This window comes from Diceros bicornis, chromosome 40 (assembly GCF_020826845.1).
Source record: "Diceros bicornis minor isolate mBicDic1 chromosome 40, mDicBic1.mat.cur, whole genome shotgun sequence".
Classification (NCBI taxonomy): Eukaryota; Metazoa; Chordata; class Mammalia; order Perissodactyla; family Rhinocerotidae; genus Diceros; species Diceros bicornis.
The window spans coordinates 8364620-8378535 of NC_080779.1; the positions used below are offsets into that span (position 1 = coordinate 8364620).

The 13916-nt window shown below is 41.0% G+C and overlaps 1 protein-coding gene across 2 annotated transcripts; it reads right to left on the minus strand.

Moving 5' to 3' along the window:
- Positions 1–210: 210 nt before the first annotated feature.
- On the minus strand, positions 211–12006 carry C40H2orf49 (chromosome 40 C2orf49 homolog). Of its 2 annotated transcripts, XM_058534374.1 has the most exons (5): positions 11873–12006; positions 9788–9954; positions 6862–6988; positions 6613–6715; positions 211–4652 (listed from the first exon to the last, which is right to left on the minus strand). In XM_058534374.1, exons 1-4 carry the CDS (start codon positions 11969–11971, stop codon positions 6632–6634), a joined length of 477 nt encoding a protein of 158 aa, XP_058390357.1. In that variant the 5' UTR covers positions 11972–12006; the 3' UTR covers positions 211–4652; positions 6613–6631. The 2 variants fall into 2 exon arrangements, with proteins under 2 accessions (XP_058390357.1, XP_058390356.1); XM_058534373.1 differs by having other exon boundaries at positions 212–4652; positions 6613–6988; positions 11873–12004.
- Positions 12007–13916: the final 1910 nt, after the last annotated feature.

Genomic DNA, 13916 nt, shown 5'->3' on the forward strand with positions numbered 1-13916 from the left:
TAATTATTTGTCAAAGAAATATAAATATTTTAGTTCAAATAGGCTAAAAAAAAACTGGGATCATTTTACTAGAGAAAAAAATGTTTAGGGCTGTTACACACTTATTTAATTAGTCTTATTTCTGTCTTTTGACTAAACTGAACACTTGGTTAAGCCTGACCACAGTTAACAGCTTCCAACTGCTCTTAGAATCAAATCCAAAGCCTACATAAGATCCCACACCACCTGCTCCTGCCTATCTTCTCTGACTTGATTTTATATGACCCTCCCCGCTGTCTCACTGATCTGAGGTACATCAGTTTTTCTGTTCTAACAGCCTCAGGGGTTTCCCTTTGCCCTTGTCTGGTATCTTGGTTATCCAGTGTTGGATAGCAAACCATCCCCAACACTTAGTGGCTGAATACAACCCCCATTCTATTTGCTCAGGATTCTGAGTCAGCTCTTTGGGCTGGTCTCACCTGGGACACTCGTGCAGCCACAGTCACCTGGCAGCTAGAGTGGGGATGGGTGACTAACAGTCACATCTCTGGTGGTTGGTGCTGGCTGTTGGCTGGGACATGTTTTTCTAGCTGGCTCTTTCGCATGGCTGCAGCAGGCGTCCAAGAGTAAGAGCAGGAGCATTCATTTGATCAAAGTGAATTACAAGGCCAGTCCATAGTCAAGTGGTGGGAAACAGACTCCACCTTGGATGGGAGGAGCAACAAAGAATATGTAGCCATTTAAAATCTATCACACGTAGGATGCTTCTCCTGAAAACTTTCCATAACTATTTTCCCCAAAATATAATCTCTTCGAAGAGGCCTTTCCTAACCACTATATTTAAAGTAGCTCCTCACCCTACCTTCCCCATCCCTCACTATTTCATGACTCGGTTTGATTTGTTTGTCATTATGATTATCCATTATTTCATTGAGCAGGAACTTAATTAATTCGCATCTTTATTTTTTCTGCCACAATAGGGAAGACAACCAAGTTTAATAATAACTGACAGAGTACAGCACTTCAGTTACTAAAAAGCACTTTAGCAAAAACAATCTAAATGGAAATAAGATTTTGTCTCTTTTGTCCAGACAAAAAATGAAGGATCTACTTTTTAAGTTCAAGGTAGAAGGTTACTCCAGGCTTTTCCAAGTTAGTCAGTTTAGAGCTTCAGTCTCCAATATTAAGATACCCGTTTAGAAATTAACTTTTTTAAGATCACCCCAAACACAAATAATCCCTCAACTGGTTTGTCACCCTTTGTTAAGAAAGCTTAGAGGGGATAAGGTTCGGGGGTTGTCCATTTCCATCCCTCAACGCATAGTGGCAATCAACATGTTAGCCCCTGTAGTGTCAGGATATCCCAAACCCCAGGCCACTCTAGCACCCACCACTTCACAGCAGGGGCCCCAAGATGTGGCTGAACTACTGGGGTCACGCCTGACCCTGATCCCAATCAATCCAAGTACAGAAGGCCGTGCTATACAGAATAACACTGTTTGATACCGTTTGCTCAAATAAAGAGAGATCAAGTCATTACAGAGTACTTTTCCACTTTATTTTTTTAGGAATGACAGACCTACTCAATAATTTTATTCAGTTTATTTAAATAAGGATAAGGCTACTTAAAAGACTTTTTACATACAAAAATGTACATTACAAGGTTAAACTTTCTGTACTGAATTACAAAACCTGCACAAGCATTTAATAAAAGAGCACACTTAAAAACGTCTTGACCATTTTGTAGCCTCTAAAAATTACTGAAGTTCCGCAGTAGTAAATAGAGGAAGCTCTTACATATGATTTAATCTACTGGCAGTTTCACTTAATGTAAGTTTTAAAAACGTCATTGCTATTGAATGAGTCGCTAGATCAGTTTTAGAATCATCTCTCAAAACTTACATCAACCAAAATATTATTTCAAATAATAATGAAAATTCTGAAGAATTTTAATACTAGCAAAAATATTATGGCCTCCTAGCAGTAGCTGAACCCACTTTCCAAAGTGCCTGGTAGCTGTCTAGGTAATAAAAGCTATTTTGGTAAACTGTGCTGCCTTTACAGCCACTGGGAAGCAACTGAGCGCCTGGGTGCTGCAGAGTCTTGAGACTTTCCAGAATTCACACAGCAGTCTATGATCCCTCAAATGTAAGAGGATTGGGGGTCAGCCTCTCATTCCTCAGGGAATGAGAAGGGCCAAGCAGTATGACCTGCAAACCTAAGCCTAAAGCTTAGGCTCTACAGAAAGGAGGAAAAATATGGGAAAAGAGGATAAGAAAAAGGAAAACAGGGAACCAAAGAGAGAGAAAGAAAAGAACAAGACCACCTGCAAATGGCAGGAAGTGGTCAAGTGCCTGTAACTACATCTCAGAAGCCACCTACTGACTCTAATGTCAATCACCTGCCTACCCCAATAATAAGAAAAGCTGGCTTTACTGGAATAGAGAATCAAGAGCAACAATATTAACCCAGGTTACAAGCAAAGAGTATTCCAAAGTTGTTCACCATTCAAATCAAGTCCTTCTAACCTTTAAAGCACACCAAAGCAACACTTCAAAACATAGGATTCCCAACACTTCTGCTTCAGAGTCCAATCACTCAGCAGGCTTCATTATGTGGAGAAAGACATATCAGGACAAGCTGCATCTATACACCTCGAGAAGGCACAGCACGCTAAGATGTAGGTATTATATAATACAAAGTACATGGTTTAGTGCTTCTCCACATTTCAAACTCAAAATAGCTCAATAATATGCTGCTATATGAGCATTGATTCTGAGTGTTCATAATATAAACTTCAATTTGAAGCAACAATGTTACACAGTTCAGCTGTTATTACCAACCTACTCTGTAAGTTAAATATACAAATTAAAAATTACTTTTATTGAGTAACTAAAAATAAGTTTCCACTGACTTAAAACTGTCAAATGCTAACTCTCTCTTAACTGAGAGAGAAATGCAGATGGAAGCAGAGGGGACAACCAAATATAATTTGTCATTCTACCCTAAAATCTGCACTTTTAAAATCTCCCTTAACATACAATTATGTATAGGATCACAGTTGTCCTTCAACAATATTACACGTATCAGCCCTGCAGATAACTATATATTTAACAATTTACTATAACATTAACAATTTAGCAACACTTAGTGTGTATCAATTTTGTCTTATGTGTACAAATTTACAGTCTGGATAAAGGCAGAATGGCTAAAAACTACAGGGTTAGAGTTTTAGTACAGTACTTACCAGCAAGGCTGAATTAATTTTTTGTAAGGCTATTGAATAGCTGAACTAAAATGCTTATTTGAACAAATCAAAAGAAGAATGAGACTCCTCTAAAAAGTATTGAAAAGGCAAACCCCAATCTGAAGATCAATCATACAAGGGACAAAGTATAAACTATCCTTTGCACTTGGTTAGAAATATATAGCAGAAAAGTGGACACTAGAACTCATGAATAAAAGGTGTACCCTATTTTCCCACTGACTTTCATTATACAAGTGGAATGAGAATACCAATTTAACACAAACACAAAACCTTACCAGATACTTCTGTGTGTGACAGCCCTGTGGGAAGCTGTCCATACTACACCAGCAGGGAGCCCCGTCCAGCTGGCACACTTCTACGCCATCACTCTGTGCTGACTTCTGACTTCAGCATCTCCTCTCTGCCTACTCCAGATCACGCTGAGTTTTCCCCGTCACTGCCATACTCCCTGGACTCTCTTAAGTTCTAGAATTCTATCCCCCCTCTTCCAAGTCTCTAAACTTCCTGCCATCGGGTACCACTTCTAACATGATTACTTCACCCAAAGATTTTACAGTTAGCTTCAGGGAAGAGTAAGCTCCTAGGAGGGAGTGACACCTGAGCTCACAGAGTGAGATCACAGACTGCTCATGAAAAGAGTAGGGAGGGCTGCTGCATGACAAGAATATTCTCAAGGGTGGACCAGGGTCAAGACTGACCAGTCAACTCAGAATAAATCAATTCTATTACGACTTCAAGGAAAGAAGCAATAGCAAGCACTGATTTCTCTCCTGATTTTTACGGGAAGAAGCAATGCAAGCACTTAAAGAACAGCAATTTTATCCATATATTCTGAACAGGTTATTGGCAGCACTATACATATGCTTTTCTTGGTGAACCTTGAGGATGAGTTTGGCAGTATTTGCTAAAATATCGTGAGGAACTGTTATATTCTTTTGCTTGGGAAAAGAAATAAAAATTGTGAACTACTAAAATATTTGAGTTTTTAAAAAATCTCAAATTCCCCCAAAGACTAAAATAGACTAATGAGGATAATTCCTGAAATTCATCAGATGCTTTGGACCAGACTTGCAGCTAATGATTTGACTAGGGTCAATATAAAAGACTTATACTAAGCCATTCATTTAAAAAAAAATTCTTTCCTAATCAGGGCATGAAAGGCAATAATTTTTTTAAAAAAGGAAGAGAGGGAAGGAAGAAAGGAAAGACAAGACTATTTTTTTGAACGTAATTTTAAATCTCTTAAGAAAATTCCATAACAATCAGGATCTCTGTAAATACTGTCAATGTGTGTGAACATGTTTGAAAAACTAGTTACAGTTATATTTACATTTTTGGAAACTTTCCTTCATGGCCATGTAACATGTTGTATCTTCCTCTTTGCTTCTGGGGGCTTCAGGTTATTCTGAAAGACACGAAGAGAAATCAGTTTATACTTACAGAAATATCAGAGAATAACTGAAATGGATGGTTTTTTTTGGTGAGGAAGATCAACCCTGAGCTAACTCTTTTTGCTGAGGAAGACCGGCCCTGAGCTAACATCTATTGCCAATCCTCCTCCTTTTTTTCCCTTTTTCTCCCCAAAGCCCCAATAGATAGTTGTATGTCATAGCTGCACATCCTTCTACTTACTGTATGTGGGACGCCACCTCAGCATGGCCGGAGAAGAGGTGCGTCGGTACGCGCCCGGGATCCGAACCCAGGCTGCCAGGAGCGGAGCGCCCGCACCCAACCACTAAGCCACAGGGACGGCCCCTGAAATGGACGTTTTAAACCACCAAGGTTTACTACTAACATATGAATGGTAGATCACTGCTGCCATCTGGTGGGAAAAAATTTTAGGAGACGAGGAAAAAAAGCTATCCTCCCCTGGCTCCCATTCTTCGAGCTGTGGTTTTCAAATGTTTGCATATTAGAATCACCCAGGGCACTAACAAACATGCCCAAGCCTGGCCCTGATCCCAGAACCAATTAAATCAAAATCCAAGCAGGTGGCAGAGATGAGGCTCTGACTTCTGTTTGGGTTTTTTGGAAGCTCCTCCAGGTGATCCTAAGGTGCACTTGATTTGGAACCTCTTAATCTGAAGTTCATGTGCCGGATGCACAGCAAGCCAAACACTGAGACATCAATGCTTGGAGATGGAGAAAGGCCCCATTTGAGTTGGCCAAGACGAGAAGGTAGGAGCATGGGTTCCCTCAAATCTGCCTTAACAAGAGCAGAAAGCAGGGGGGTTTTATAGAACTAAGGGGCTTGGCAGGAGGAGCTTCAGAGAAACAAAGGGGTCACTCCCGATAAGCCTTCTGTGCAATCTGCAAGGGCTGCTGGGGGCTGGCCAGCCAGTGATCATGATCTTCCCGAAGGCATTCTCTTTCTTCTGCAAAACAAACTCACAAATCCTCGAGACTCGTGTCACCCCTCAAGTTCAACAAGAAAACAGCAAATTCACAAGATTCATCTATGTCTGTGTTGGGAACAAGGTTAAAATGCAATCATGTTCTTATTGAATATCTACAGTAACCCTCAGGTACCCGGCTTCACATTCAGTTAAGAACCACTGACTGCTCCAGATCTGCTTCCTCCTTGCCTAGCCCATCTCCTCCCTCAACCTCACAATCCAAGATCAATACCAGAAAAGATTAAAAGAAAAAATATCATACCTCACTAAAAGAGTAAAATCCCCTTGGGTAGAAAAATGCTTTTTAAGAGACTGAAAAAAAATCCTTGAAGCTCCTTCTCATTGCAATATTTGAGGTCTGAATTATTCTTCCTACTCTTATCCGACACCCTCCTCCTCCTTTCCACAAAGGTAACTGTAAATGTACAGTAGAACACAACGTAGCGGATTCCCCCAAACTTCCTCTATCCTTCCAAAGATAGGAACATTTGAGGCGTAGGGGAAGCAAGTGGTCAGTCCTGAAGATTCTCGTGTGGTTTTAAGGTAAGTGCAAAACAGACAGACTTAAGGTCAAGCTCTAAAATGCTACTTAATAAATGTGTGAACCTGGACAAATTACTTAACATTCTGAGCCTCGCTAACAAAGGAATATTCCTCTCTTTTAGTTCCAAGATGTTAAAGGATCTAAATGAGAAAATCTAGGAAAAGCGCCTAAGAGACTCTCTCTCTTTACACATTTTAAGCAGAAATAAATTAAGTGCATTTTAAAAAGCAGGGGCTTATCATCAGGGATTTTAAAATTCTGGGGTTCAAACACTGAGAAATGAGATGAGAAATGAGATGTAAAATAAAACAGATCATTTAAGGGTTCAAGTTCAGTAGCATAGCTGACCCACCTCAGCTATGAGGCCAACTGCTCAGAAATTTCATTCATCTCTCTTCTCAGGATGGAAACCACCCCATACTCACCACAGCCTCGGCTTCTTCCTTAGGAGCAGCTCGCTTTAATTTCACCGGAGTAGTTCCAACAGGGGACAAAGGTGGTGACTTCACAGCGCCCGAAGAGCTTTTCCTATGCGTTAAGTCATGGTTCTGTTTAGTGTCATTATTATTGTGTTCCATTTTATTGTTCACAGGCAAATTGGAAGACAAAATTAGGGGTGAAACACTTGAAGAGGAATTTGATAATTTTCGAAAGGCATTACTGGTAAAGCTTGCCTGAGCGGGAGGCTCGAGTCGATCGTTATGTCCATCCTCTGTCTTTTTCACTTTTATGCTTGTACTTGTTGAACTTCCATCAAACACAATGAGGGGTCTTTTCCTTAACCCGCCCACAGCGCCACTCCTGAAACCAATGAGATGCATTCATGAAAAAGACCATCTGGAATGGCAAACCAGTTCACTGAAACCCAAACTAAAACAAACAGTGACCACAAACGATTTACCGATAAGACTAATCTACTGTATGTAGGACTACTGGAAATATAATTTTCTGTTCACCCTAAGTGAAACGATAATTTTCTAGTGCTTTGAAGTTTAAAATATTTATTGACAAGAAATGTAAATTTAGTTTTAATGTATACACAAGATACAATTACTTTTAAACCATCAATCAACCAACCAACCTTAGAACTCAAAACAGGATTTCTTCCTAGTAACTAAAAAAAAATTTTTTTAATTTTTAAAAATTACCATCCTATTGATAGGGTTATCTTGACTGTGTCAATTATTATTTAGAAAGTATAATAAACTATAAAACTATACCAAGACTACCACAGTGATAGTCTACAAACAATGCGGCAGAATATTCTATTTTCATTCACTAAAGGTCTCTAAAGCCAAGGCATTTGCTAAACTAACTGTAACTGTAACATTTGTAAAATTTTAATTTTAAAATGTGGCAAATCTTCGCACTTAGCTTCTGAAAACCTAATTTCCACTCTTCATGGTAAAGATAAATAATAAAAGCATTCATTTATCATTATACCTCAAGTGAAACAACAGAATAGTTCATGGAAAAAACCTTTTAATTAGGCCTGTTAAAAGAACTTGAGCAGCCAGTTATTAGGAAGAACCCTTCAGTCTTGCTACTCACAGTGTGGTCCAGGAACCAGCAGCGTGAGTATCATCTTGGGAGTTGTTAAGAAATGCAGACTCTGAGGCTTCAACCTGTACCGATTCAGAATCTGCATTGTAACCAGATTCTAGGTGATTCGCCAAACTCATCAATTCTTGGGTCACTCTGAACATCATTTGGTAGATGAAAAATAAGCTCACTGTGCACCCACCAGCACTGCAGAAGGGCAACAGAGGGCCTGAGAGCAGGCCACACCAGTTGTGAGAGTTCAATCTAAGGTTCGAGAGGCACACTGAAGTTTGAGAAGCCCTGCACTAAGGATCTGTCCAGCTCTCTGTGACCTTGGGCACGTCACAACACTGCTCTGGAGCTCAGTTCCTCCACAGATAAATAAATAAGCGATTCAACAATACCTGATGATCGCTTAGATCCCTCCAGCTTTAATGTTCTGATTCAAGAGTCAAATTGTGATTTTTTAAAACAGAGCCAAAGATCCTTTCCAAAATGCTATCGAGGGACTAAAAGGGATTGTCGTATGAAGTATAACAGTACTGAAAGGACAATGTGCTTAAATGTGTGGATCAAGAAGAAAATACTGCCTTAATAAGAGCCTAGAAAAGTAAATTAAGATATATACAGCATAGATTTATGAAAGTTAACACTAATACATAGCCTGTACCAATATGGAACCATCAAGCTAAAATGACGCTCAATCTGAACTGAACATGTTCCTGATCAAAGGTGAGACTGTACATGTATTTATTTTCCAAAAGACTATAAGCATCCATGTTGTATTCCTCAACTATTCTCCTATTTGGGGAGTAATCTCCCTATTAAGCATGAGTTTTTCTTCATAACTAGAGGTTAAAACCACTAACCAACTCAGAGCTAGTGCTCTCCCTCACCCCCACCCTCTCACTCCATTTCTCCCACTCTCTAGTGCACTGCCTCTGACAGCACCTTACAAACAGAAGGCTCTAAAAAGAAATGCAGTAATTAATCAACAGCACCCATTTGTGATAAAATATATACAGGAAAAGAAACAACTAGCCCACTTAGGGATTTTAGGACACTTTGTTCTCATTAACTTACCAAATACACTAATAAATCAAATGTAACTTTCTTTAAAAAAGGAAATTCATTTGCTTGTGGTTTTATAAAAATTTTCTGAAATTTAAAAATTTTCAATAGTGTACCTGAAGCTATATGACGGTCTCTTCATTTCTGTATTATTCAGACCTTCAAGTTTTACTTGACTCCACTTTTTTCTCACAATTCAGCAACTTTTGTTGGCTCCACCTCCAAAATATACCCAGAACCCAACTACTTCTTACCAAGTCCTCTACCTCAGTCAAGGTCACCACCATCTATTGCCTGGATTACAGCACAACCTCCTAATTGGTTTCCCTGTTCCCCTCCCCGCACCTTACATCACTTCTCAGGTCAGCAGCCAGAGTGAGCCTGCTAAAATGTCATCATATGGTGTCATCGCTCTGCTCAAAATCCTCAATGCCTTCCCATCTCAAAGCAAAGCCAAAATCCTTACAATGACTTACAAAGCTTTATATGATGTGACAAACAATCTCCCCCACTCACCTCCAATCAACCTCTTTCCCCTACTCTCCACTCCAAGCCTCCAGGGCCTCCTGGCTATCCTTGGTATATGATGGGCACACTCCTGACCCAGGCTCTTGTATTCTGCCTGGAACTCAAGCTTGCTCTCTACTTTCTCTCTACAGAATAGTCATTTCTTGGCGAGGTTGATCCTGGCCACTCTACTTAAAATTGTAATCCTTCTCCGTGTTTTACTTTTCTCCTTAGCATTTATCACTGTGTAACATACCATGTATTTCACTTAACTTTTCTATTATGTTTCTCCCAATTAAAATATGAGCAGGGGATTTTGTCAGTTTTATTCACTGCTATAAGCACAGTCCCTGATGCTCAATAGTTATGGAGTAAAGGAATTTTTTTTTTTTTACTTAAGTTTACCTAGAGAAGAAAAGAAAAGCAAAATTGTTTAGTCATATGTGAGGTAAGATGAAAACCAGAACCACTGAAAAGTACCTTTTAGTTTCATTTTTTATCTCATGTTGTTCTCTTTTCTTTTCCATCATTTTCCCCCATCTATTCTTTGGCAAATCTCTCTGAGGCAATGGTATTGCATGCTGGACATAAAGATCAGCAAGACTGTCTTTGTTCATTCTCACATCATTTTCAACAGCTATGCTCTTCTGTGGAAAAGGAAACAAACATAATTTCAAAACAACATCCTTCATTTTAATAACTAACAACTACCTACCTAATAGGGTAAAACATCACTGCTTAAATAACGAATTATAAAACAATTTTTGCAATTAGACACACATTTAAGAATCCTAAATGGTACTGCAAGAAACAGTATTATAAATAGGTTAAGCTCTGCAAATATTAGGTTCAGCCTCATCTTAAAGACAACGGTCACATGCCCTCAGTGTGACAAGGACTGCTGTCCACAACTGCTCAGACAACGTACCAGGCATGAAGACCATTTCTAGCAGCATCATCCTAATCCATCAAGGGAAGTGAAAACGGGGAACTGCCTGGGGAAACCAGACAAAAGAAAACTAACAATGATAACAGTCACTACATTCTGTCAAAAAGCTATCTAGAGTGTTACTATCATGATCAGATTAGTAGGCTGGAGACCTCACCCTGTATATTATTTCCCACGTTTCTCTAATGTGCTTCTCAAATTGAAGTTAACTAAGATTTCAAATGGAAACTGCAGTCCCCTTACTGATGACCATACTGATAACAGTACCTCATTAGAACAACTTGCCCCTCATGTTTTCACCAGTCCTTTCAAGTAGCTTCCAGGCATTGTCCAATCATCCCTACCTAAATCACCTCATTCTCCCTCATTTTCCAATTTGTCCTCAACATCCCGGAAAACATATAGCATAAGGCACAAGAGTAGTTATGGATATAGAGTTTGGATTTAGGAAGGAAAATAAGAATGGAAATGAGATTATGGGCTCTTCAACTGCAATTCAGAAAGGCCTGGAAATATTTGCATTTAGTAGAACTGACAAAACAAATTCAATTTATGTCCTCTGATAAAGTTATCCCAATTACTTTTTTTCCTTCAAAATTTGAAAACACAAATTTTACTTATTTTCTCTCTTATACCAGACCATCGTTTATTACCAATTTTCACCCTGTACTTACTCAGAGGTATGGAGATACCCTGGGGATTCTCTTAGACAACACTCCCACAGAATTCATAGGCATATTAGAGAAAACACTGCTCCAGAGCAGTGGTTCTCCGCAAAATGTGGTCCCTGGACCAGCAGCAAGACCTTGTGAAAAATGCAAATTTTCAGGCCACATCCCAGACCTACTGAATCACAAACTCGGGAGGGACCCCAGCAGTGTTTTAACAAGCCCTGGGGTGATTCTGATGTACCTAAAAAGTTTCAGAACCACAGGTAAAAGGTAACTGACATCACTAAAATAAGCCACAATAGGGCTTGAGGAAATTAGAGTACTGACGGGAAAACAACAAAATACGCTACATAACACCCCAAGGAAACTTTCAGTACTTCTCTGCCACTTTAATCTTAGTACTGTCTTCTTCTACTATCAGAGGCCACATCAACTGAAAAAGAGCCAGGAGCCCTGAGTTGCCCTCCTGGCTGCACCATTCACCGTTAGTATCACCTTCAACAAGTCACTCCACCTCTCTGGGACTCAGTTTCCTCATCTTCAAACGAGGTGAGAGTGTGGAGAACGAGCGACGTCTCCGATGCTTTCCGGCCCTGACAGTCCCGGATGACTACCCCTCCTCATCGCTATTCTAACGAGTCCCTCGCTTCCCCAGGCCCTTACTTACATACGGCCGCAGGGGTCGCCCAGGACTCCTCTTTCCGAGCCATCAAGGACCCAAAAAGATAAGTCCTAATTCCCGGGAATTCCTGATATTCTATGGACGTCTCTTTTCCGGATAGGGGCGTGGGGAGACCCGGTCGGTGTGTGTGGGGTCGAGCGGGGCACAATCCGAGCGGGAGGAGCGACGGCGGCGGGTGTGTCCACCGCCACCGAGGATTACTGGGGGCGAGCTCAGGTCCGAGCCCGTCTCCCGGCAGGCCCACCCGCCCCGGCGCGCCCGACCTGCTCCAGGGTGAGGAGAAGGAACTCTTGGGACAGCAGCTCCGGGTGCAGCAGCAGCTCCGAATCCGTGCAGCTGCGACCGCCCACATCCCCCGCCATCGTCGTCGCCAGGAGACCCCGGCCAGCTACCCACAAGCCTCCGCGAAGGAAGCGTCCCGGAAGTGACGTAGTGGGCGGGGACTCGGGGGTGTCGTCAGTCTGGGTGCGCCGCGCGTCGTGCTCCTACTTTCTCGCAAGGTGGGGTACCGGGCTGGCTCTGGCGGGGGAATACTCCCGGGGAGAACGAAGGAAGGGAAAGGAGTGTCTGCCCAGGAAACCACTGGCATTTCAAGTCTTGCAGGCAGAAAGGGAAAAACGAAGTTCACAGAGCCGGCCACGATTGGTCGCGCTCCAGTGACGTCCAATGGCAGAGGCCAAAGGGTACCTCAGGGCGGAGGCCAAAGGGAGCCTCAGGGCAGCCTCGCGGGGGAGAGGCGGGGAAGGCAGATAGACCTTACCCCAAATAGGGCGCTTGTCACGTCTGAAATTCTTTTGGTGTTCTTATTTTAACCTGTGTATCGTTTGTCTCCTAATCCTCCTTCAACGTGATGTAAGGCCAGGGACTTTAATTCCCTGTAACCCCAGCGCCTGGCACGTAGTAGGCGCTCAAGTATTTGTTGAAATAATACTCTGAACTGACTTGCTCACATATGAAAATAATTACCGACAGAAACGACGGTGACAATAGCCAAACGTTTGTTAGACATTTACTGTGTGCCAGGTACTGTATTTGATATGGCTTATCTCATTCCTCAGAACAGCCCTATCAGGTCTATAATACGAGAACGCTTATTTTTCAGGTGAGGAAACAAGCAGAGAGACGATTTGCTCAAGATCAGAGAATGAGAAGTAGCAACACTGACGTTCAAGTACATTTTCTCTGCACTTACAGCTACGATGAAGTAACAGTTATAGTTTAAACAAATTGTAGGTGTCAGTTATGATCTAATCCTTGGTAATTAATTTACTAAGAAATCTTTTCTACTTTCATCTTTTGTGGAAGAGATACACATCCCAAAATATTTTGCACAACTAAAACTTAAACTTGCAGACATGTTCTAAATGCTTATTGTTTGCGTCCTCTGTGCTGTGTCGTTTTATTGGAAATTATTGCAGTGTCTACAAAAATATGAACCTCTCTGAGGATGCCAAAAGATAAATCTTGAAAGAGTGTTGGAAAATAAGTAAGATGCTAAATCAAAAAGACAAAGCTGACAGGTGTTTTGGAATTTTTCTTAATCTTTTATGTATATGATACTTTATCTAGAAATTGAATTTCAGAGCTGGGTGGAAACTTAAAAGTTACTCAGTCCAGTTCTTTCATTTTAGTGCTAAGGAAGCTGATCTGAAAGAGAGTAAATGAAATAGTTTCATTGCCCAAAACTGAATAGAGAGATTTAGAACTGAACTGATCCAAGTCTTTGGATGTCCTAATTTGGAGTTGTGTATCAACTTAATAGTGTTAGCATCGTGGTATTCAATATCCAGATCTGATTTGATTTTCATAACAATAGTGAAATTAGTGTGACTGGTATTATCCCCATTTCCTTCACTAGAAGGCACATTGTTTTAGTGGCAAAAGCAGCTGCCTTAGAAGGAGCCTGGACTTGAAAGCTAGACCTCAGTTCAAATTTTGTTCTGCTGCACTAAGACCTTGAGTAAGTGACTCAAGTCTCTCAGCCTCAGTCTTCTCATCAGAAAAATGCTGTGCTAACACCTTGCCTGAAGAATTATCAAAGGAGTAGAGATTATATAACACACTCGGTACAGAGTAGGTACTTAATAACTGGTAGCTGGTTCTCAGCAAGTTTTCGGTCATAGGAGGCAGTCTAGAGTGTTAGAGAAAGGGCAGGCTCTGGGGTGGCCCAGACTTGGATTTTAACCCTGGCTCCAGCAATCACCTAGGACAAATGCTTCACATCTCCCCACTTTAGCTTCCTCACCTGTGAAATGGAAATAACTTCACCTCACGATGTTGTGAGCTTGGAGCTCTAGTATGTAAAGT

Bases quoted from the DNA above. Each gene is read 5' to 3' on its own strand.
- C40H2orf49 (XM_058534373.1), bottom strand. From the start codon at position 11,971: ATGGCGGGGGATGTGGGCGGTCGCAGCTGCACGGATTCGGAGCTGCTG. The intron at 6,989-9,787 runs GTACTTTTCAGT...CATTGGTTTCAG, and splicing joins ATAAAAAATGAAACTAAAAG to GAGTGGCGCTGTGGGCGGGT. The intron at 4,653-6,612 runs GTGAGTATGGGG...CGTGTCTTTCAG, and splicing joins AGGAAGAAGCCGAGGCTGTG to AATAACCTGAAGCCCCCAGA.